At 40.9% G+C, this 17923-nt stretch overlaps 1 protein-coding gene across 1 annotated transcript in view; it reads right to left on the bottom strand.

Annotated features, from left to right (window-relative positions):
- The window catches only part of DAB1 (DAB adaptor protein 1), a 399996-nt gene that overhangs the window by 24837 nt on the left and 357236 nt on the right, over positions 1–17923 (bottom strand). Inside the window, exon 10 of the mRNA XM_060231888.1 lies at positions 2143–2199. Coding sequence (XP_060087871.1) covers positions 2143–2199 — 57 coding nt within the window. The remainder of the gene's footprint in view (positions 1–2142; positions 2200–17923) is intronic.

Below are 17923 nucleotides of genomic sequence, written 5' to 3' on the forward strand. Positions count from 1 at the left end.
GCCACATTTGTCGGCCAACCCTGGTTTACTCCAGGTTTGTATAAAAACTCTTTCTCAAAATGGAGACAATTGCGGCTGACTCGCTTTGTTGATGTCCTCTCCAAGGGGATACTGAAAGATAAAGTGACCTTAGAGGCAAACTCTGAAATTCGACTTCCTTGGTTTGAATACATGCAACTCAGACATTTATTAGATACTCATCTCTTTAGCCCTCCCTTGCGGATTCATCTTGGTGATTTTGAAAAAAAATTGTTTAATGACTCAGCCCCTATTAAAGGTTTGATATCGAAAATTTACAAACTGCTACTTCACTCCATTGACACAAAACCACACTCCTATCAAGGGGCCTGGCACCGAGATCTGGGTACCGAGCTAACCAAAGAGCAGTGGCAGGCTATTTGGAGTTCTTCCATATATAAAACGAAGGCAATGAACGTGCAACTTCAAGCCATTAAAGTTCTCACGCGCTGGTATAAGACCCCGGTGCAATTATCACACTCCTTCTCTACTTCGCCCCTCTGTTTTAAGAACTGCGGCCAGAGAGGCACATTCTTTCACTCCTGGTGGCTCTGCCCCGTTATACAAAGCTTTTGGAGGCTAATTTACCAAGAAGTACATGCCCTCACCTCATACTCCCCACCTTTCACGCCGGAGTACGCTCTCCTGAACCTTGTAGGCACCTCACGCATTCCTGAGCACGCGGAGGAACTAATTTCACATATGTTCGTGGCAGCTAAATTTGCAATTGCCCTGGTTTGGAAGCAACAAACTCCTCCCTCGAGACAGGCATGGTGGCTGAAACTATGGGATTATTTTGTTTTAGATAAGCTCACCTATGACTTAGATCCTCGTTGCTCCTCCCAGACCGCTTCCTCGGACTTCGTGTGTAAATGGCGTCCCTTTATTGATAAAGTCTCAAAAGACAGCAGAAACCCTAATGACTCACACCATGCTATATTAATGTCATGCCAACTACTGTTGTAATTAGTTTTTTAATGGTTAACATTGTATGTATCCACTTCCTCACTATATATTGGTATATGCTATGCATCTGCTGATGTACTACCACCTTTGTACCTTGAACTTTACACCAATAAAGCTTTTATATTAAAAAAAAAGAAAAAAAGAATGCAAAATAAAATTACTTTTATATTTGTTAGCAAGGAAAGGACACATTGGGAAACAAGGTCTGTTGTTTGCTAGAATTGGATAGGCAAAGCACATGTGCTGATCATGTGCATGCCAAAACATTTTGCTTGTCATGTAGGGCTAAGCAGCCCAAGAGTGCTTGCAGTATTCCAGTGGTATGGAAAATGACAAAGTTTTTTTTACCTGTCATCACCCCCACAGCAATCCATTGGGTCTGAAGTGAGCCCCTGAGGTACTGGACAATGGGGCTCAGCTTGCTCCTAGTGTGCCTAACCCCTCTGCTTTTTTGTTGACATAGTAACATCTTTAAAGGAAGACAAAGCTAATTTTTTGGCACAAAGGACAAGAAGGTTGCCTACTCCTGGGCATGAAGTTCTTTCAACCAACCCCTTCATCTTCTCTTTCAATGTCTATCATGCCTTTGCCTTTTGATATTTCTCCTTGCACAACATTGGTACTTTCCTCTATGTATTGTAAACATAACTAGGGAAGTCCAACCAGTTTTCATCACTGATGCACTTGGAACTAGGGGTCAGAAAACACAAGTTTCTGCAAAGAGGCTTTGAGCTACAACAGCATTTCTACTGATGAAAAGAATTTGGGCTGTAGCCTAAAATGACCCCAGAGTAGAATCGGGGGGGAGGGGGTGCAACATTTTGGACTGCAGCAGGATAAGGTAGGTAAGAATCACATTCCATGGGCAGAAACTGTTCAACCCGTGGATCCTGTGATACATACAAGTGAGGATTTCTGAACACTCCAATGAAATCCTATGTGGAGTTACTCATAGGATTGCCCTGATAGACATCTTATTCCTTGAAAAACTAGCTTTTATGGTAAAAATTTTGACATTATGAATTTGGATTGTAACCAAACATCTGAATTTCCACAAATAATCCTAGTTTTGGACTTGCAGTAACTGGAGTTAGGTTCTTATTCACCAGTTGACAGACTGGTAATGCGTTCATCTACTTCTACAGAAGATTAGCTTACCTGAGTGACTCTACCAAGATTTTCGTCTATGTCCAACAACAGGTTTCCATTCTCCAGCTGTAATGTATGATTGATGAAAATGAAAGTGAATGATTTATGAAAATGGCATGTACTGCTGAGCACAACAATGATGTCTTGAACAATTATTGATTTTACTTCTGAAACAAGAGCTATTCCATAGTTTCTTAGTTTGGTGATTTGCTTACTTCAGTAATAATTTATCACATTGAATATGTGGATTTGTGTCAATGCCAAGATACAATGAAAGTGAATCTGTACTGTGTACAAACTATTTGATGCAGGATTTATTCCATTTTTTTTTTCCATTTGAAGATCATTCCAGGTTGCCTACGAATTCTATACCATTGTTACACTGCTTCACACTGTGCCCTCAGCTATCTGGCTGAAACCACACTGCTTACTCTTATAACGCTGCCTGGGAAAAAAGCAACAGTGCAACACAGAAGAAACATATGCAGTGCAACAGACTATTAGCAATAACTTGACATGTGCTACAACAAGACCTCCCAGAAAAATGGTTGCTTGCCATGTCACTGCATATCCCAAGTGTCCAATTATCATATAGCACTTGGGCTGCATCCTCCATCGGTTCTCGTTCTGCATCACTTGCTGTTAAGAAGAAGCTTCCTAAGGGTGAACTATTAGTCTCTATTAGACCATGGAAAAGTCTTCAGCAGAGACTTTACAGGGCTACACTAATCTAACTGGGGGCAAATATGTGCCCCTGTATGTCTAGCTTTGCCTCAACATTTAATACAAAGGTTTCTCCAATTATAGCAAACAGTCTTCTTCACTTCCTTCACACTGCTCCCTTGTGTATAATGTGAAACAACCAGAGGTATGGGAAATATTAGGCTGCTTGATCTTTCTGCAGAATTGCAATATTTGTGGATTTCGCTGTGTGTAAACATAATGGCTGCTTTTAATTACTTGCAAAGCTGCTTCATCTGAGATCACCCCATCTATCTACATATACCACTGGGTGTGTGTGTGTGTGTGTGTGCGTGCCTTAGTGAGGAATATGCCAGCAAGTTGCAACAACTGCCTAGGGCAGGGGTGGCCACAGTAACTATCCAGATGTTTTTTGCCTACAACTCCCATCAGCCCCAGCCATTGGCCATGCTGGCTAGGGCTGATAGGAGTTGAAGGAAAAAAAACCATCTGGAGAGCTACCGTTGGCCACCCCTGGCCTAGGGGAAGGAGCTGCAGAAGGAACATTAATTAAACTCTGCAACAAAAGTTGAGTTTTTCCATGTTACCATTCAAGAGGCAGATTGTCAAAGCAGAGCACATCTTTTGGCTTTCTTAATACTCCCCCATGGCATTTTTCACTTGGTGGAATGGAAGAGTAAGAAAAAAATAATATTTAAAAATACTCTTGTTGGATCAGGGCAGAATCATAGAACTGCGAATGGCACATTAGAGGAAGATTCAATAAAAAAAACCTGAGAGTGGGTGAGGACCACTCTCACCAGTTCTTAGGGAGGCAAGGATTAACATAAAATCTGGTGTGAGATAAACAGAAACAGTATTTTACATACTATATCCTTTTAAAAACCACTTTCTCTTTGTAACATCTTTAATTTTTTATTTATTATATTATTATTATCTCCCTCATAAGAACATAAGAGAAGCCATGTTGGATCAGGTCAATGGCCCATCCAGTCCAACACTCTGTGTCACGCAGTAGCCAAAAAAAGAGGAGGTTCACAAGTGGGGCAAGAAGCCCTTCCAATTTGCCTCCCCGCCAAGCACCAAGAATACAGAACATCACTGCCCCAGACAGTTCCAATAATATGCTATGGCTAATAGCCACTGATGGACCTCCTGCATATTTTTAACCAATCCCCTCTTGAAGCTGGCTATGCTTGTAGCCGCCACCACCTCCTGTGGCAGTGAATTCCACATGTTAATCACCCTTTGGGTGAAGAAGTACTTCCTTTTATCCGTTTTAACCAGACTGCTCAGCAATTTCATCGAATGCCCACGAGTTCTTGTATTGTGAGAAAGGGAGAAAAGGACTTCTTTCTCTACTTTCTCCATCTCATGCATAATCTTGTAAACCTCTATCATGTCACCCCGCAGTTGACGTTTCTCCAAGCTAAAGAGCCCCAAGCGTTTTATAGGGAAAGTGTTCCAAACCATTAATGGCCCTCCTACCCTTCTGCTGTAAATACAGAAGAATCAGTGGATGTACCCTTCAATACATCTGATCAAGACTCATGAAAACTTATGCTAGAATAAATACTATTAGTCTGTAAAGTAACAAAGAATTCCTGTTTTATTTTACTGTTACAGACTACCAGGGCTACGCAGCTGTAATTGTAATAGGAGAGATACATTAAACATATACTTGTTGCAATTTGTATCATTAAGAGTTTCTTGTAGTTCTGGGTTGGTATACCACTCACTCTTTTCTCTCTTGTCCTCTAATTCCTTTTTGAGAAGAACTAATCCTTTCTTGTTGACTTTTGGGGTAAACTAGTGGTTAGAATGTGTGAAATGAGGGAATTATTTGTTGTCTATATTATGTACATTTGTAAAATTAAAAGCAGTATCATTTACAAATAAAAGAACTGATGATAGAGCTATCAAAATAGAACAGCTAGAACCCAAGCCCTTGACCATCTACATTCATTGTGTATTCTTTTATCTGTCACAATTCCAGTATGTAAACAGCACTAGCATTCATCCAAATTTCAGCCTGAATGTATTAAATAAAATGCAATAATGCATAACGTCTTCCACTTTAGTTGTTTATTCCATGTATTCACTTCAGCTGTACTTTAGAGCAGGTTTCACTGTTAATAAATATGGCAACTGTCAAAATAGTGTAAGTAAAATCTTTTTGTTCCTCATTCTCATAAATTTTCTCAGCATCCCATTAATTTTTTTCCCCAAAGGAACCCACCCCCCAAGCTTTTTCAAACAATCCTGTGATCAACTTCAGAAAAAAATACACTCAAACTCAAACAACCCTGAATTCATTGCTAGGTCAGCCTTCTCATTTATCAGTAAGTGAAACTACCCTATATAAGGGATTATGCATATCAGGGTCCCTTTCTTGAGTCTTAACTTTTGACTTCATATTTTCGTTCATGATTATGAGCTACTCTTGAGGAGAATTTACATCTTTTAAACATAGCAATCAATAAATAATGGCCCTATTATGTTGCTGAGGTGTTTTTTTTTTTAAGGGTGAGTGGCCTTAGCATCACAGTGCGATTGTAGTGTGGCCATGTCTGAGGAAGGTAAAAAGGAGGGATGAGCAGATGTCTCCTGTTCTGTTTTGTTCTATGGACTGTATCTGCTTTGTGTTCTGCTTCATTTTCCCTTGATAATTGATGCACACAAGTGCAAGAGTGCTTCAGTAAAAAGTATTCTACATAAAAGAATCTTAATACAATAGCACAATCATAACAGGACCCTGTTTTAGTTTGCAATTTAATCACAACACACATGCCTAAAAAGAAATCTTGACATGACTGTTGATGCTTAAATATTACTTTTTGATAGTGTTTTTGTGCACTTATAAATTTTAAAGGGCCCGGGGAGATCCAAACTGAAAACTGACCTGTTTTGAACGGAACACCATCTAGTATAGGAGCTACTCAGAAACCAGGATTAGGTAATTCAGATGCTTACACAATAATCCAAATACTTAGAAATCTGCAAAGGATACATTTGAGTTTCATAAACACCCCTTATAAAAATATAATCTACTCTCCCTTACACTTTCTCCAAAAAGTTACATTTTCATTGCTGTAGACCTCTGTGGGTCCTAACCTGGATGGCCTAGGCTACCCTGCTCATGTCAGATTTGGAAATTAAGCAAAGTTGGCTAGTATTTGGATGGGAGACCTCCAAGGAATACCAGGATTGTAACATGCAGACAGGCAATGGCAAACCACCTGTGAACATCTCTAGCCTTGAGAACCCTACAGGGTTGACAGGATTGACAGAGAGAGAGAAAGAGAGAGAGAGAGCGCATGCCCTATGGAGGAGGCTAACATCAGAAGAAAAAGAAGAAGATTGCAGATTTATACCCTGCCCTTCTCTCTGAATCGGAGACTCAGAGTGGTTTACAATCTCCTATATCTTCTCCCCCCACAAAAGACATCCTGTGAGGTAGGTGGGGCTAAGAGAGGTCTCACGAAAGCTGCCCTTTCAATGACAACTCTGCAAGAGCTATGACTAACCCAAGGCTATTCCAGCAGCTTCAAGGAGGAGTGGGAATCAAACTCGTTTTCCCCAGATAAGAGTCCACGCACTTAACCACTACACCAAACTGGTTGTCTTGTTTAGGATTATAAGCCACTTTAGATGCATTTCTATAGAATGGCAGGATGCAGATTATTGAAATAAATAATAAAATCAATGCTGATATTTGAAGATGATTGTTTGGCAATACTATTTTACAACAGCAAGGCTGTTATGGCTGCTTTTGTCTTTAGCCTTGAATCCAGCTGTGTCACTGTAATTGTCTGAGTCAGTTTGATCATCTTTTCTTGTTTGCTCTCACAGGCATATCGTCTCCTCTTCTGCATATCTTGAGACTGAACTGTTTGAAATGTTACATTAATGATTTTTTTAAAATTTTCTGTGAGAGATTAAAAAATACATTTTCTTAGATACATTTTTGAAAACACCTAAAGATAATCAGCTAAAAGAGTTGTTCACATCCAGTCCCAGAAGAGCTGTTTCTTTTCATCCTTGTCTTTTGAAGAAAAATCACAGATTTCCCCTCCTAAAATTTGTAAATTAAGTTTAAAATTCATGTATGTATGGCAATTTCAAATACAATTTTGTGGGCTTGCAAATGATGTAGACTTATCTGTAAGAAAAGAAGTTTGGAACAATACCACTAAGGGGAAAAATTAACATGTACTTTCATTATTCCTCTAACATAGTTTTGTAACATTTTGTACCAATTGATATGTTGAAATATAATGGCTTGTGTTATTCTCTCTGATTAGGTCAATCTGTATAAATCTGCTAACTGATTTCTTTATATTAACCAATTACTATTATTTTACTCCCTCCCTTGCCTTTTGTAAATCAATAAATATACATTTTGGTTTTGAATTTGAAAACATCTGGTGCTTAGTTATTTTTTGACAGGATTTTATTTGGTGTGCCTGAGGTACTGAGTGAAGATGACAGAAAAAATCACAGTGGTCACTTCTGCCAAGCTGACGCTGATTGTCCCTCATAGACTAACTCCTTTGTTATGAAAGTATTGCTTGTTCTTGTCTAAAGATTTACCAAATGAATTAGATTCGCTTCCGGGAGAGGGTATGTGTATAAGGAGGGCAAGTTGGCCAAGAACACATCTGAATTAGTTTGGATACATGTGAACAGCCTGCCAAACAACTGGCTCCTGGCTCCCAACAGATGACTAGGATGTAAGCCAAAGATGCAGGTGCTTGAGTATTTTTACTATTAACACAGAGCTGTCACCAAAACCAACAAGCAAGTGATGAGTTTTATCTGTCTGAAAAATATAGTAAAACACACCCTCATATCCTGATACCATCATATTGTGCGTTTCTCTGCTCATTCAGCATCACTGTTTCGAAATACACAGTGCAATAATATCCAAACATGGGTCCATTTAAAAAATTCTAGAAATGCAAAGGGGGAAAAAAGAGCAAATGCTTTAGAATGATTAATGGTTTTATATAATTTTGACAACTTGGAAGTATTCCATTTATAGAAAATCTATGTTTCAGAACAGCCATACACCAAATACTCTGTAATCCCCAAGCAAAATAAATGCCTCAGTAAGCGGATGATAAAATGTCTGGGTGGAATATAGAATAGGTTTCCTGCCTTGCTTAAGCAAGCTGCACACATTGCTGAAGGGCAATACATGCAGATGCTCCCCAGCATGCCATCTGGATACTACTTTCAAATCCAAGGTATAAGAAAAACAAACAAAGGTAGACTTGAGATATGACAGAGCAGTGCAAGGCATCAAGTGCAAGTGGCATACAGTGACATGTATGTTGTTAGATGTCACCTCGCAAGATTCCATTGCAACATATAGAGAAATATACAAGGTTGATAGCCTAGGCTGCTAGGGAGACCATAGCTACATGCTGACTGGTTACAAATACTTCTGTTGCAATGGTGCTATTTTAATAATGGCCTCCTATTACACTGTGAACAAAACCTCTGGAGCTAAGTGACAAGAACCTGTCACCTTTACCATTGAAGCCTTACCCTGAAACCCCTAGGGTTACTGTAAAGATAAACAATTCAATAAATTCAACGACAGCCGCCACATAAATATTTCAATAGAATGGGGTTCAGCATTTATTTTTTCCTAAAAGAATCTTCTCCCTCCTGAGACACCATTTTTCCTTTAAGAAAAAGTATGACAAAATAGTAAAAACTAAGTGATTCTTTTTGGGGGACAGCTAACTTCATATATACAATGATCCGACAAGACTTTCACTAATGTGAGGTCACTTCTGCCTACAAAACACTAGCATTTAGAAGAAGAAGGGAAAAAGGGATATCTCAAAGTTTGCTTTGCATATTAAAATTGAGTTCTAAATATTGGTACTCAAATAATCCAGAAACCCTGCCATGGATTACACAGTAAAGAGTTCATGTTTTTTAAAGACAGCTAACAATGGAAAAGTTGAGCTTTCCTTCTTGGAACGCAGCGACCTAGCAACTGTGATCCATGCAACGGTCACCTCGAGACTAGACTACTGCAATGCCGTCTACATGGGGCTGCCCTTATGCCGAACACGGAAACTTCAGGTAGTGCAGAACGCGGCGGCCAGGCTGCTGCTGGGACTACCTCGGTGGGAACACGTGCAGCCTGGGCTGCGGGACCTGCACTGGCTGCCGGTTGTGTACCGTGTTCGCTATAAGGTGCTGGTTATTACCTTTAAAGCCCTATATGGCCGAGGACCTGCCTACCTTAGGGACCGCCTCTCCCCATATGTTTTCCAGAGAGCACTGAGATCTAGCTCCCAAAACCTCTTAAAAATCCCTGGGCCAAGAGAGGCTAGACTGAAGACAACCAGGGAGGCAAGCCTTTTCAGCAATGGCCCCTCGATGGTGGAATCAACTTCCAGAGATGGTGGGAGCCCTGCGGGACCTGAACCAGTTCCGCAGGGCTTGCAAAACCTCTCTGTTTCAGCTTGCCTTTGGGACAGAACCTGGTTAAACGGACCTGTAGCCATCCAGCCATCTTGTGCATGATTGTGATCTATAGCACTTTATAGCACCGTTTTATCCATCTAATTAACTATGTAATTGAATTGTAACTGAATTGTATTTTAAAATTGTTTGTTTTATATTGTATTTTACTTATATCACGGTGTTCCGTGTCTGTGAGCCGCCCTGAGCCCGCCATCGGCGGGGGAGGGCGGGATATAAAAATAAACTTATCTTATCTTATTATCTTATCCTTGAATTTTATTCTTAGTGATAAGGGGGGTCAGGCAGTCTTACCTTTTTGGAAGTACCCGCTCTTTTTACCAGGCAGTGCTCTCCATGCAAGAGGTAACATCAAGAGGAAGGGTTCCCCTCAGTTTCCACATGAACTCTGCCCCTCTCTACAGTGGCATGAGCCATATGTGACCCATATTACATGCACTGTGATAGAGTTGTTCACTTTTTATTGTGATACATATCCATGAATATCAACTCACTATAAATTTCTCTCATTTGACACCTTGAAGAATATGCAGAGATCTGCAGTTTAAAATCAAAAAGAGGAGTAAAGGAGATGATGAAAATCAAGGGAAAAGTTAAAACCTGAGAGAAACTTTACAAAAGGGAATGTGTAAAGACCATGCCTGAGAAAACATCAGAAATCATGGCAAAGATAAAGAAAGCAAAATGTCTAAACTAGGTCAGACAGATTCACAGTGAAGGAAATTGGATTTATACCCCTCCCTTCATTCAGAGTCCCAAAACAGTTTACAATCTCCTTCCCTTCCTCTCCCCACAACAGACACCCTATGAGGTAGGTGGGCCTGAGAGTGTCCTTGAGAGAACAGTTCTGAGATAACTGTGACTGACTCAAGGGCACTCAGCAGGTGCATGTAGAGAAGTGGGGAATCAAACCCAGTTCTTCCAGATTAGAGTCCATGCACTTAACCACTACACCAGACTGGCTCACCAAACAAATAAACGCTGTGGATATGGTTTCATACATTTAAGCTGATATCTCTGCTTCCAGATGCTCTTTCTCCAGCTAACTATAAACTTATATGTCTGTAGGCATGTAATGGTATGTTGCACCCCTATTAGAAGTTATTTTATTTAGAAATTTTTATGCTACTCTACAGATATCAGTTAGGTGTATGCATCACTAAGCAATGCAAATAAGGGAACACAAACACCTGTTAGATGTGTAAGTGATCCATCAAAGTCACAAGCACCCAGATAAATACCCTTGTGGGCCCAACAAGAGGTTGAATTTCAGGGTCAGATACTGAAAATGGTTTCCTGCATACAGTATGGGTCAAAGTTAGGGGCACCAAAGAAGAGGTACAAGGACTCCTTGAAGAAATCCCTTGGCACCTGTCGCATCAACCATCACCAGTGGTCTGACCTAGCCTCAGATCGCAAAGCATGGAGGCACACCATCCACCAGGCTGTCTCTTCCTTTGAGAATGCACGCATAGCTGGTCTTGAGGACAAAAGGAGATTGAGGAAGAATCGCACTGCTACAGCACCAACCCCAAATCAGACTTTTCCCTGCAGCCACTGTGGCCGGATCTGCCTGTCCCGCATTGGTCTTGTCAGCCACCAGCGAGCCTGCAGCAGACGTGGACTACTGCACCCTTCTTAAATCTTCGTTCGCGAAGTCAAGCCAAGAGAGAGAGAGAGAGATGGGTCAAATTAGATGAGACAGATCCACAGGTTCACCTGATGATGCAACATCATTTTACAGAGTGGGTTCCCACTAGTGAACTCCTTTCCACAGTGCTGCAGGGGCCCAGTTCTGGTCAGGATCTTTGTAGCATGAGAGGGAAGAGGGACTTCTGCTCCCCTCACATCATATTCCTGACTTGAAATGAGGCCAGGGGTGTGTTCCACCAAATAACAGTCATAATGTCATTTTGGATCAGATAAATGGCATGGGAGGTAGAAGGCTGTACTTGTCCAGAATGTATCATTCATGTGTATCTGTTTTTTCTTCAGTCCAGTAGAACCATCTTGAAGACCTCTAGAGTCTCAAATATTTCTGGGACCAACATACTTAAAGGACATGATGCTTCTTGATGAATCTGCTGTCTGCAGAAACCCTGCTCAGAGTTCCTCATCCTTGAGAGTTCAGGAGGCAGTTACTGGGGGCACATCTTCTGTAGTGAAGAAATCCTTCCACACACCTGTTCAACTGGTGCCTAGTCTGGTTCATGCTAGGTGATAGGAGGAAACTTTAATTTCACTCAGACTTTTGAGTTGGTATCTGGTTCTGAGTTTGCAGGGTTCTGACAGGTTGATGGTTAACTGGCTTTGATATTTGATATTTTAAGCATTTTAGCTGTTATTTGATGGACCGAGGGTCTGATTCCATATAAGGCAGCTTCATATGTTCATATTGTGTTTTAAAGTTTAACTTGGTAATTTTTGTAAGGATTTTAGTAATCCTATAAAATAGGAAGCTCTGAAAGTAGAGTACTTAGGGTACATAGAGTACTTGATTTCTCTAATAGTAAAATAAATAATGTTTAGTAGAAATTGTATGGCCAGGAGAATGAGAATATGTTTGGAAAGGCATTCAGGTCTGAAGCAAAAGAACAAAGTTTGAATCCAATGGCACCTTCAAGACCAACAAAGTTTACTTCTGGGTCTAAGCTTTCGTGTGCATGCTCACTTCTTCAGATTGCACAGAAACAGTTTTCCTCAAGCCTTAAATAAAGGTTGAGGGAGGGTGCGTGGAGGTTAATTGCCAAGAAGGGCTAGTTTAGAGTCAAGACACATAAGCGGAGAAAGTCAAGATTCGTAAGTAACTGGGCAAAAAGTCTGAGCTTTGATTAAAAGAGTTGTTAAGACCTGTGGATGGCAGCAAATTAGCATACAAATGCAAGAGTTAACAAACAGATGTGGGAACTAAATTTGAGTCCAGTGGCAGTTTACTTAAGTTCAGTTCTGGGTATAAGCAAGAACTGGTCATGCTACTCTCATAAAATGGATGCACTTTTTACTGATGACATTTTCTTAATCTGCAAAATTCTTCCTTAGAGTTACTGCTGTGCTTCTTTGCTTTCTGGATGACCTACCAGACTCAGATTACAGAGGTGGAGCTGAGGGCACACCAGGTCACCTATGAGAGGTGTTTTAAGACTGTATATTGCTTTCAGTGATAAAATGTACAGTCTGGAGGCTAATCTATGTAGGGTTTGCTGCAGATAGTCATTCTGACTCACCAAGCTGGTCAAAGGATTCAGAGAAAGGCACCAAAAGTGATTTAATTGACAGTCGTAAAATGCTGTTTTAAAGCATTTGATCTGAACCATGGGATTTCTTTTCCTTCAGTTTCCAAGATCCTAGACATTTTAGAAAGGAATCTGGGAAATGTGTCCTGGAAAAAGGGTTATTTTGGTTTGCCCTGTTCTCAGACTCTGCTATAGACAATCCACTCTCTTTGGCTACACCAAACTGTTTTGATAAGGATAGAAAGTGCCAAATTAAGAAGTTGTTTGCCCTGTTTAGTAGGACTGTTTTCCAATGCCAATTGTCTAATGAGGCAATCTGGCACCTACACAGGATTACTGAGGAATCAGAATGAGGGGTATATGACCTTTGTTTGTTCTTGTCCCATTTATCTGAGGATGCATTTGTGGGAAGATGCCTTCAGCAGCCAGCTTCATCTCTGTGGACCTCCTCCACACCCTAACTGGGAAAATGGATCAGAAGGGAACCAGCTGAACTCAGGCCAGACCATTCTAGCCATGTATGGTTGGTCTGGAAGCTGAGGGACAGCCTCCCCTCAGTGTCATTTCTTGCAATAAGGACACTGCATGTTATCAAGGGGAGGTATCTCAAATCAAGACTGCTTCACTCCAGAACAACTGAAGAACTGAAACTGAATTGATTAATATGAAGATTCTAAAGGCATAATTCCAGAACTCAATTATTTCTAATACAGTATGCATAAGAAAGCCTCTCCACAGATTGTACCCCTTGGTCATATTAAGAATGCTTGTTATGTGTTGAGCACTACTTGGGATGCTTAAAAATTACAAATGAACAGCTTGTCGTTATTGTTATATGTGAAAGATCTTTGATTTCCACAAAGCTTCTAATATAAAATATGTGTCACAGCTCAGTTTATTTCTGTTGGATACTAGAAATAACAGTGCAGATGCCCACTCTAATATTCACAGGTTCTCATTTCATTCCACTGGAACTGTATGAATATTAACAAATCGTGGAATTACTGCATTGATCAGTACAGCGGCTGTTTCTCTTTGATTACTGGGGCATAAATCAACTTCTGTATATTTATTTATTTAGTATGTATTTAAACATTTATATGTAACCAACATCAACAACCATGGCAGTTTAAGGCAGCTTACAACATAAATTTAACCTGCATATATCAGCATTTAAATGTGTAGGAGACCCAGTTTGGTGTAGTGGTTAAGTGTGCAGACTCTTATCTGGAAGAACCGGGTTTGATTCCCCACTCTTTCACATGCACCTGCTGATGAGGAAGTTCTCACAGAGCTGTTCTGCTCAAGAGCAGTTTCTGTCAGAGCTCTCTCAGCTCCACCTACCTCACAGGGTGTCTGTAGTGGGGAGGGGAAGCTCTGAGACTCCGAGTAGTAAAGGGTGGGGAATAAATACAATCTCTTCTTCTACTAAATGAGAAACAGTAGCCTGTTCACATTACAGTGAACACACATACATTCTGCATGTACATGTGTACATTTGTTTGGCAGAAAGAGTCAGTACACGTTCACTTTACAAATGAAAGCAGGTTTCAGTATCCAGACAAATGTGGGGGTTTAATTAAACATTCAGTTGTAGATATGTTGGATATAATGAGAATTACTGAATGCACGTATTAAAAAACCAAGTGTACATTGCACATAGAAGCCCTTTTCACAATTTACAATGGATGTACCTATAATCTATGTACAGTTTACACTTAATTTTTAAGAACACAAGCACTGAATTATTCTCATGTAACATTCAACAAATGTACTGTTGAATGTGTGATATAAACCCCACATTTTTTCTGGCACTGGTTCCTGGTTCCAACAGCAAAGTGAACGCAAGGTTGCTCTTTCTTACATTTCTTACATTTATGTGAGGTTTGCTGTAACATGAAACAGGGTTCCTATGTCTTTTATTCAAAAACAAATCTATTCATCAATTAAAACAGATAACCTGTCTTTAAAGGACAGACTTACGTAAGTATACACAAATTCATGTGTGCACAGCTTCACCAGCTGGATTACCAGGTCATTTTTGTATCCTGCAGCCTTGCATCCATGGAAATATGCTTTGCACAACTTACATGAAAAACAATGATGGCAACATTTACAATTACAAAATATGAGACTTCAATGAAGCTACCACTTAGCAGGCATTAATCTTTCAGAGTCCTATACTCATTCAACTGTCAGTGTGGATTGAGTCCTAATCTCCTGATTTGTAAACAGTTGACACCTACTCTGCCCAGGGATACATGACTAATCACTTGAAGGCAGTGGGGAATGGGGGGGGGGGGATACATCTTTATATAGCACCATGATGAGTTGTTTGAAAGCCTTCATAAAATTGTAAGCAGATAGTTTGGACATGTTGATTGGAAGATTAGGTTTTATTGTGACTTGAGTGACAGGATTAGTGAAGGGTATTTACAGTTTGCCTCCTGTTGCTAAAAACATGATGACAAGCAGAACCTGACATGTGTGTATAATGGGAAGGCTTTGGAATAGAATTATGACAGAAAGACCTCATTAAGAAGCTGGTACTTCAAGCAAGGTTTAATTTCACATGCTGAGGGCTCATGAGGCACTTAAAATGTACCATTAGGACAAAGCCTGCTTTCTTTGTTTTCTGCATAAATCGACTTGTGGCACCACCAGAAGTGGCAATCTGAAGGCACGAGATGGTTGGTCATCATTATTACAGAAAGGAAGCAGGGAAGGCATTATGTGCAAAATTGGCATAGATATTAATTTTGTTGCATACACCTTTTTTTGCCATTATACCCAATTTACTTTCATTTTCCAATTTCTACACTATCTAGAAGATTAAACAGAGCTGTAACAAGGGCAAATCAGGTACACAAGGCTGGGGGGAGCACAGAAAGAAGATATAACGGATGCATCTACTATTCCAGGCTGCCATGCAATTAGGAAAAGGGCACATCTCTTTAAATTGAAATTGAACCAACCAAGAAGAGCTACCTGGCCCATTACAGCAAAAGTAGCAGTGCCCCACCAAGCTCAGCTCCTTGCTTCCTTTACAGGAAAAGTAAAACAAAAGCCTTGCTGAATTTACCACTATTCCAAGACTTTGAAAGCTTTCAGCTCCCTCCTTAATCAACCTTAGTCTTCTTCCTTCTTGTCTTTCTAGACCTCAGCAAAGTTCTTCCCTACACTCAAACTAGAGGGCTTTTTCTTCTTAAAAGCACAGATTCTTTTCTGGGCCAAAGCCAGTGGATGACCAAAGAAAGCTATAGAAAGATGATAAAGAATACTGAAATAAGGAAAGACTGACTGGTTTAGTCAATGGATTCTTACGGAATTTACTGACCAGTCACAGACTCACAAAGGTAGCAGTCACCATTGCCCCATGTTCAGTTGTAGCAGAGGAAAGGAAGTGGAAGGTGTGGTTTTACTTTGCTATGCTTTGCTGCTTAGGAAGGGCCTGGCCTTTCTGGGGCTTCTGCTATCTGGTAAGGAATAATAGGAAAATAGCGATTTTTTTGTTGATTATCTGTGGAGGTGATTGTTCCTGGCTCATTTGGCATGATGGGGGAGAGAAAATGGGAGCGGCGTGGTTTTTAAACTGAAGTTGAAAATAAAGGACACTAAATTGATGCAGGTTTCTGAGGGGGTATGAAAAAAAAGTAATGACAATTCATGTAGGTCTGAATTTTTAAACTTTTTAAAGCAAGAACACTTTATCTTAGGCTTCCCAATCCCCAGGTCCCAGTGGGGGATCCCCTGGTTTTACAGGCTTCCCCCCTCCCCCAGCCAGCTGGCCGGCAGGGGAAGCTCCACCCCCATAGCTATTATGCACCTCCAGGAATGATTCCCATAGGGAATGATGGGGAATTGATCCACGGGTGTCAGGGGCTCTGGGGGGGGCTGTCTTTTGAGGTAGAGGTGCCAAATTTTCAGTATAGCATCTAGTGTCTCTCCCCAAAATACCTCCCAAGTTTCAAAAAGATTGGACCAGGGGGTCCAATTCTATGAGCCCCAGAAAAAGGTGCCCCTATCCTTCATTATTTTCTATGGAAGGAAGGCATTCTAAAAGGTGTGCTGTCCCTTTAAATGTGATGACCAGCACTCCCTTGGAGTTCAATTATGCTTGTTTATTTATTTATTATTTATTTATTAATTTCATTTATATCCCGCCCTCCCCCACCTTGGCAGGCTCAGGGCGGCTAAAAACAATCCATAAAAACACACCATAATAAATAAAACATTAGAATTACAATATAGAACAATAAAACATTAAAATAAAAACCAGTCTAGTAAATACAATTATACTGCGGTATAGATCTTTAGGCCGCATTGGCGGATCTTTAATTACCATTTTTCTTAGCAGTCCGAATATGCTGATTTAAAAAGGATGGTCTTGCAGGCCCTGCGGAACTGTTCAAGGCTCCGCAGGGCCCGCACCTCCTCGGGGAGTCGGTTCCATAGGGTAGGGGCCGCGATCGAAAAGGCCTGTATTCTGGTGCTCTGATATTTAACTTCCTTCGGCCCAGGGATAGTCATTAGGTTTTTCCCCGTTGACCTCAGTGCTCTCTGGGGTTCATATGGGGAAAGACGGTCCCTCAGGTAGGCAGGTCCTCGGCCATATAAGGCTTTAAAGGTAACGACCAACACTTTGTACTGGACCCGGTATATAATCGGCAGCCAGTGCAGTTCACGTAGTCCCGGCCGTATATGCTCCCGTTTCGGGAGTCCCAACAACAGCCTGGCCGCCGCGTTCTGCACTAGCTGCAATTTCCGGGTCCGGCACAGAGGTAGCCCCAAGTAGAGGGCATTACAGTAGTCTAGTCTTGAGGTGACCGTTGCGTGGATCACTGTTGCGAGGTCCCGGCGCTCACTATTATGTGTTTTTTAAAAGTGCAAAATTGAGAGAGAAGCCTAACTGGGTAGTTGTGGAGATGGCTGTGGCTAGAGGTGATCGGAAAGGATGGAGATCACACCATTTTCCCCTTAAGAAAGCCAAGTATAACAGCTTGTCACAACCTTGCTCCTGGCTCCGCCCCCATTGTCTCCTGGCTCCACCCCCAGTCTCCTGGCTCCACCCCCAAAGTACCCAGATATTTCTTGAATTGGACTTGGCAACCCTACTTTATCTAGAAATATGGTGAGAAGAGGGACTTGGTTTTGTTGTTCTGCTGCAATTAGGGATGTATGCAAACCTTTTTAAAGCATTGTTCTTTGGTTAGAATTTTGCCAGAAGTAGGTATAGGATCCTTACAGTGTATTCCTATTCAAAGTTGCTCCAAAATATGTCATTGCCAGAAAGTTTGCCCTACTTTGGACTCTTTTTGACTTGTCAAGACAGTTCTATGCTTGGAAGT

The sequence above is a fragment of the Heteronotia binoei genome, chromosome 2, assembly GCF_032191835.1.
Source record: "Heteronotia binoei isolate CCM8104 ecotype False Entrance Well chromosome 2, APGP_CSIRO_Hbin_v1, whole genome shotgun sequence".
NCBI lineage: Eukaryota > Metazoa > Chordata > Lepidosauria > Squamata > Gekkonidae > Heteronotia > Heteronotia binoei.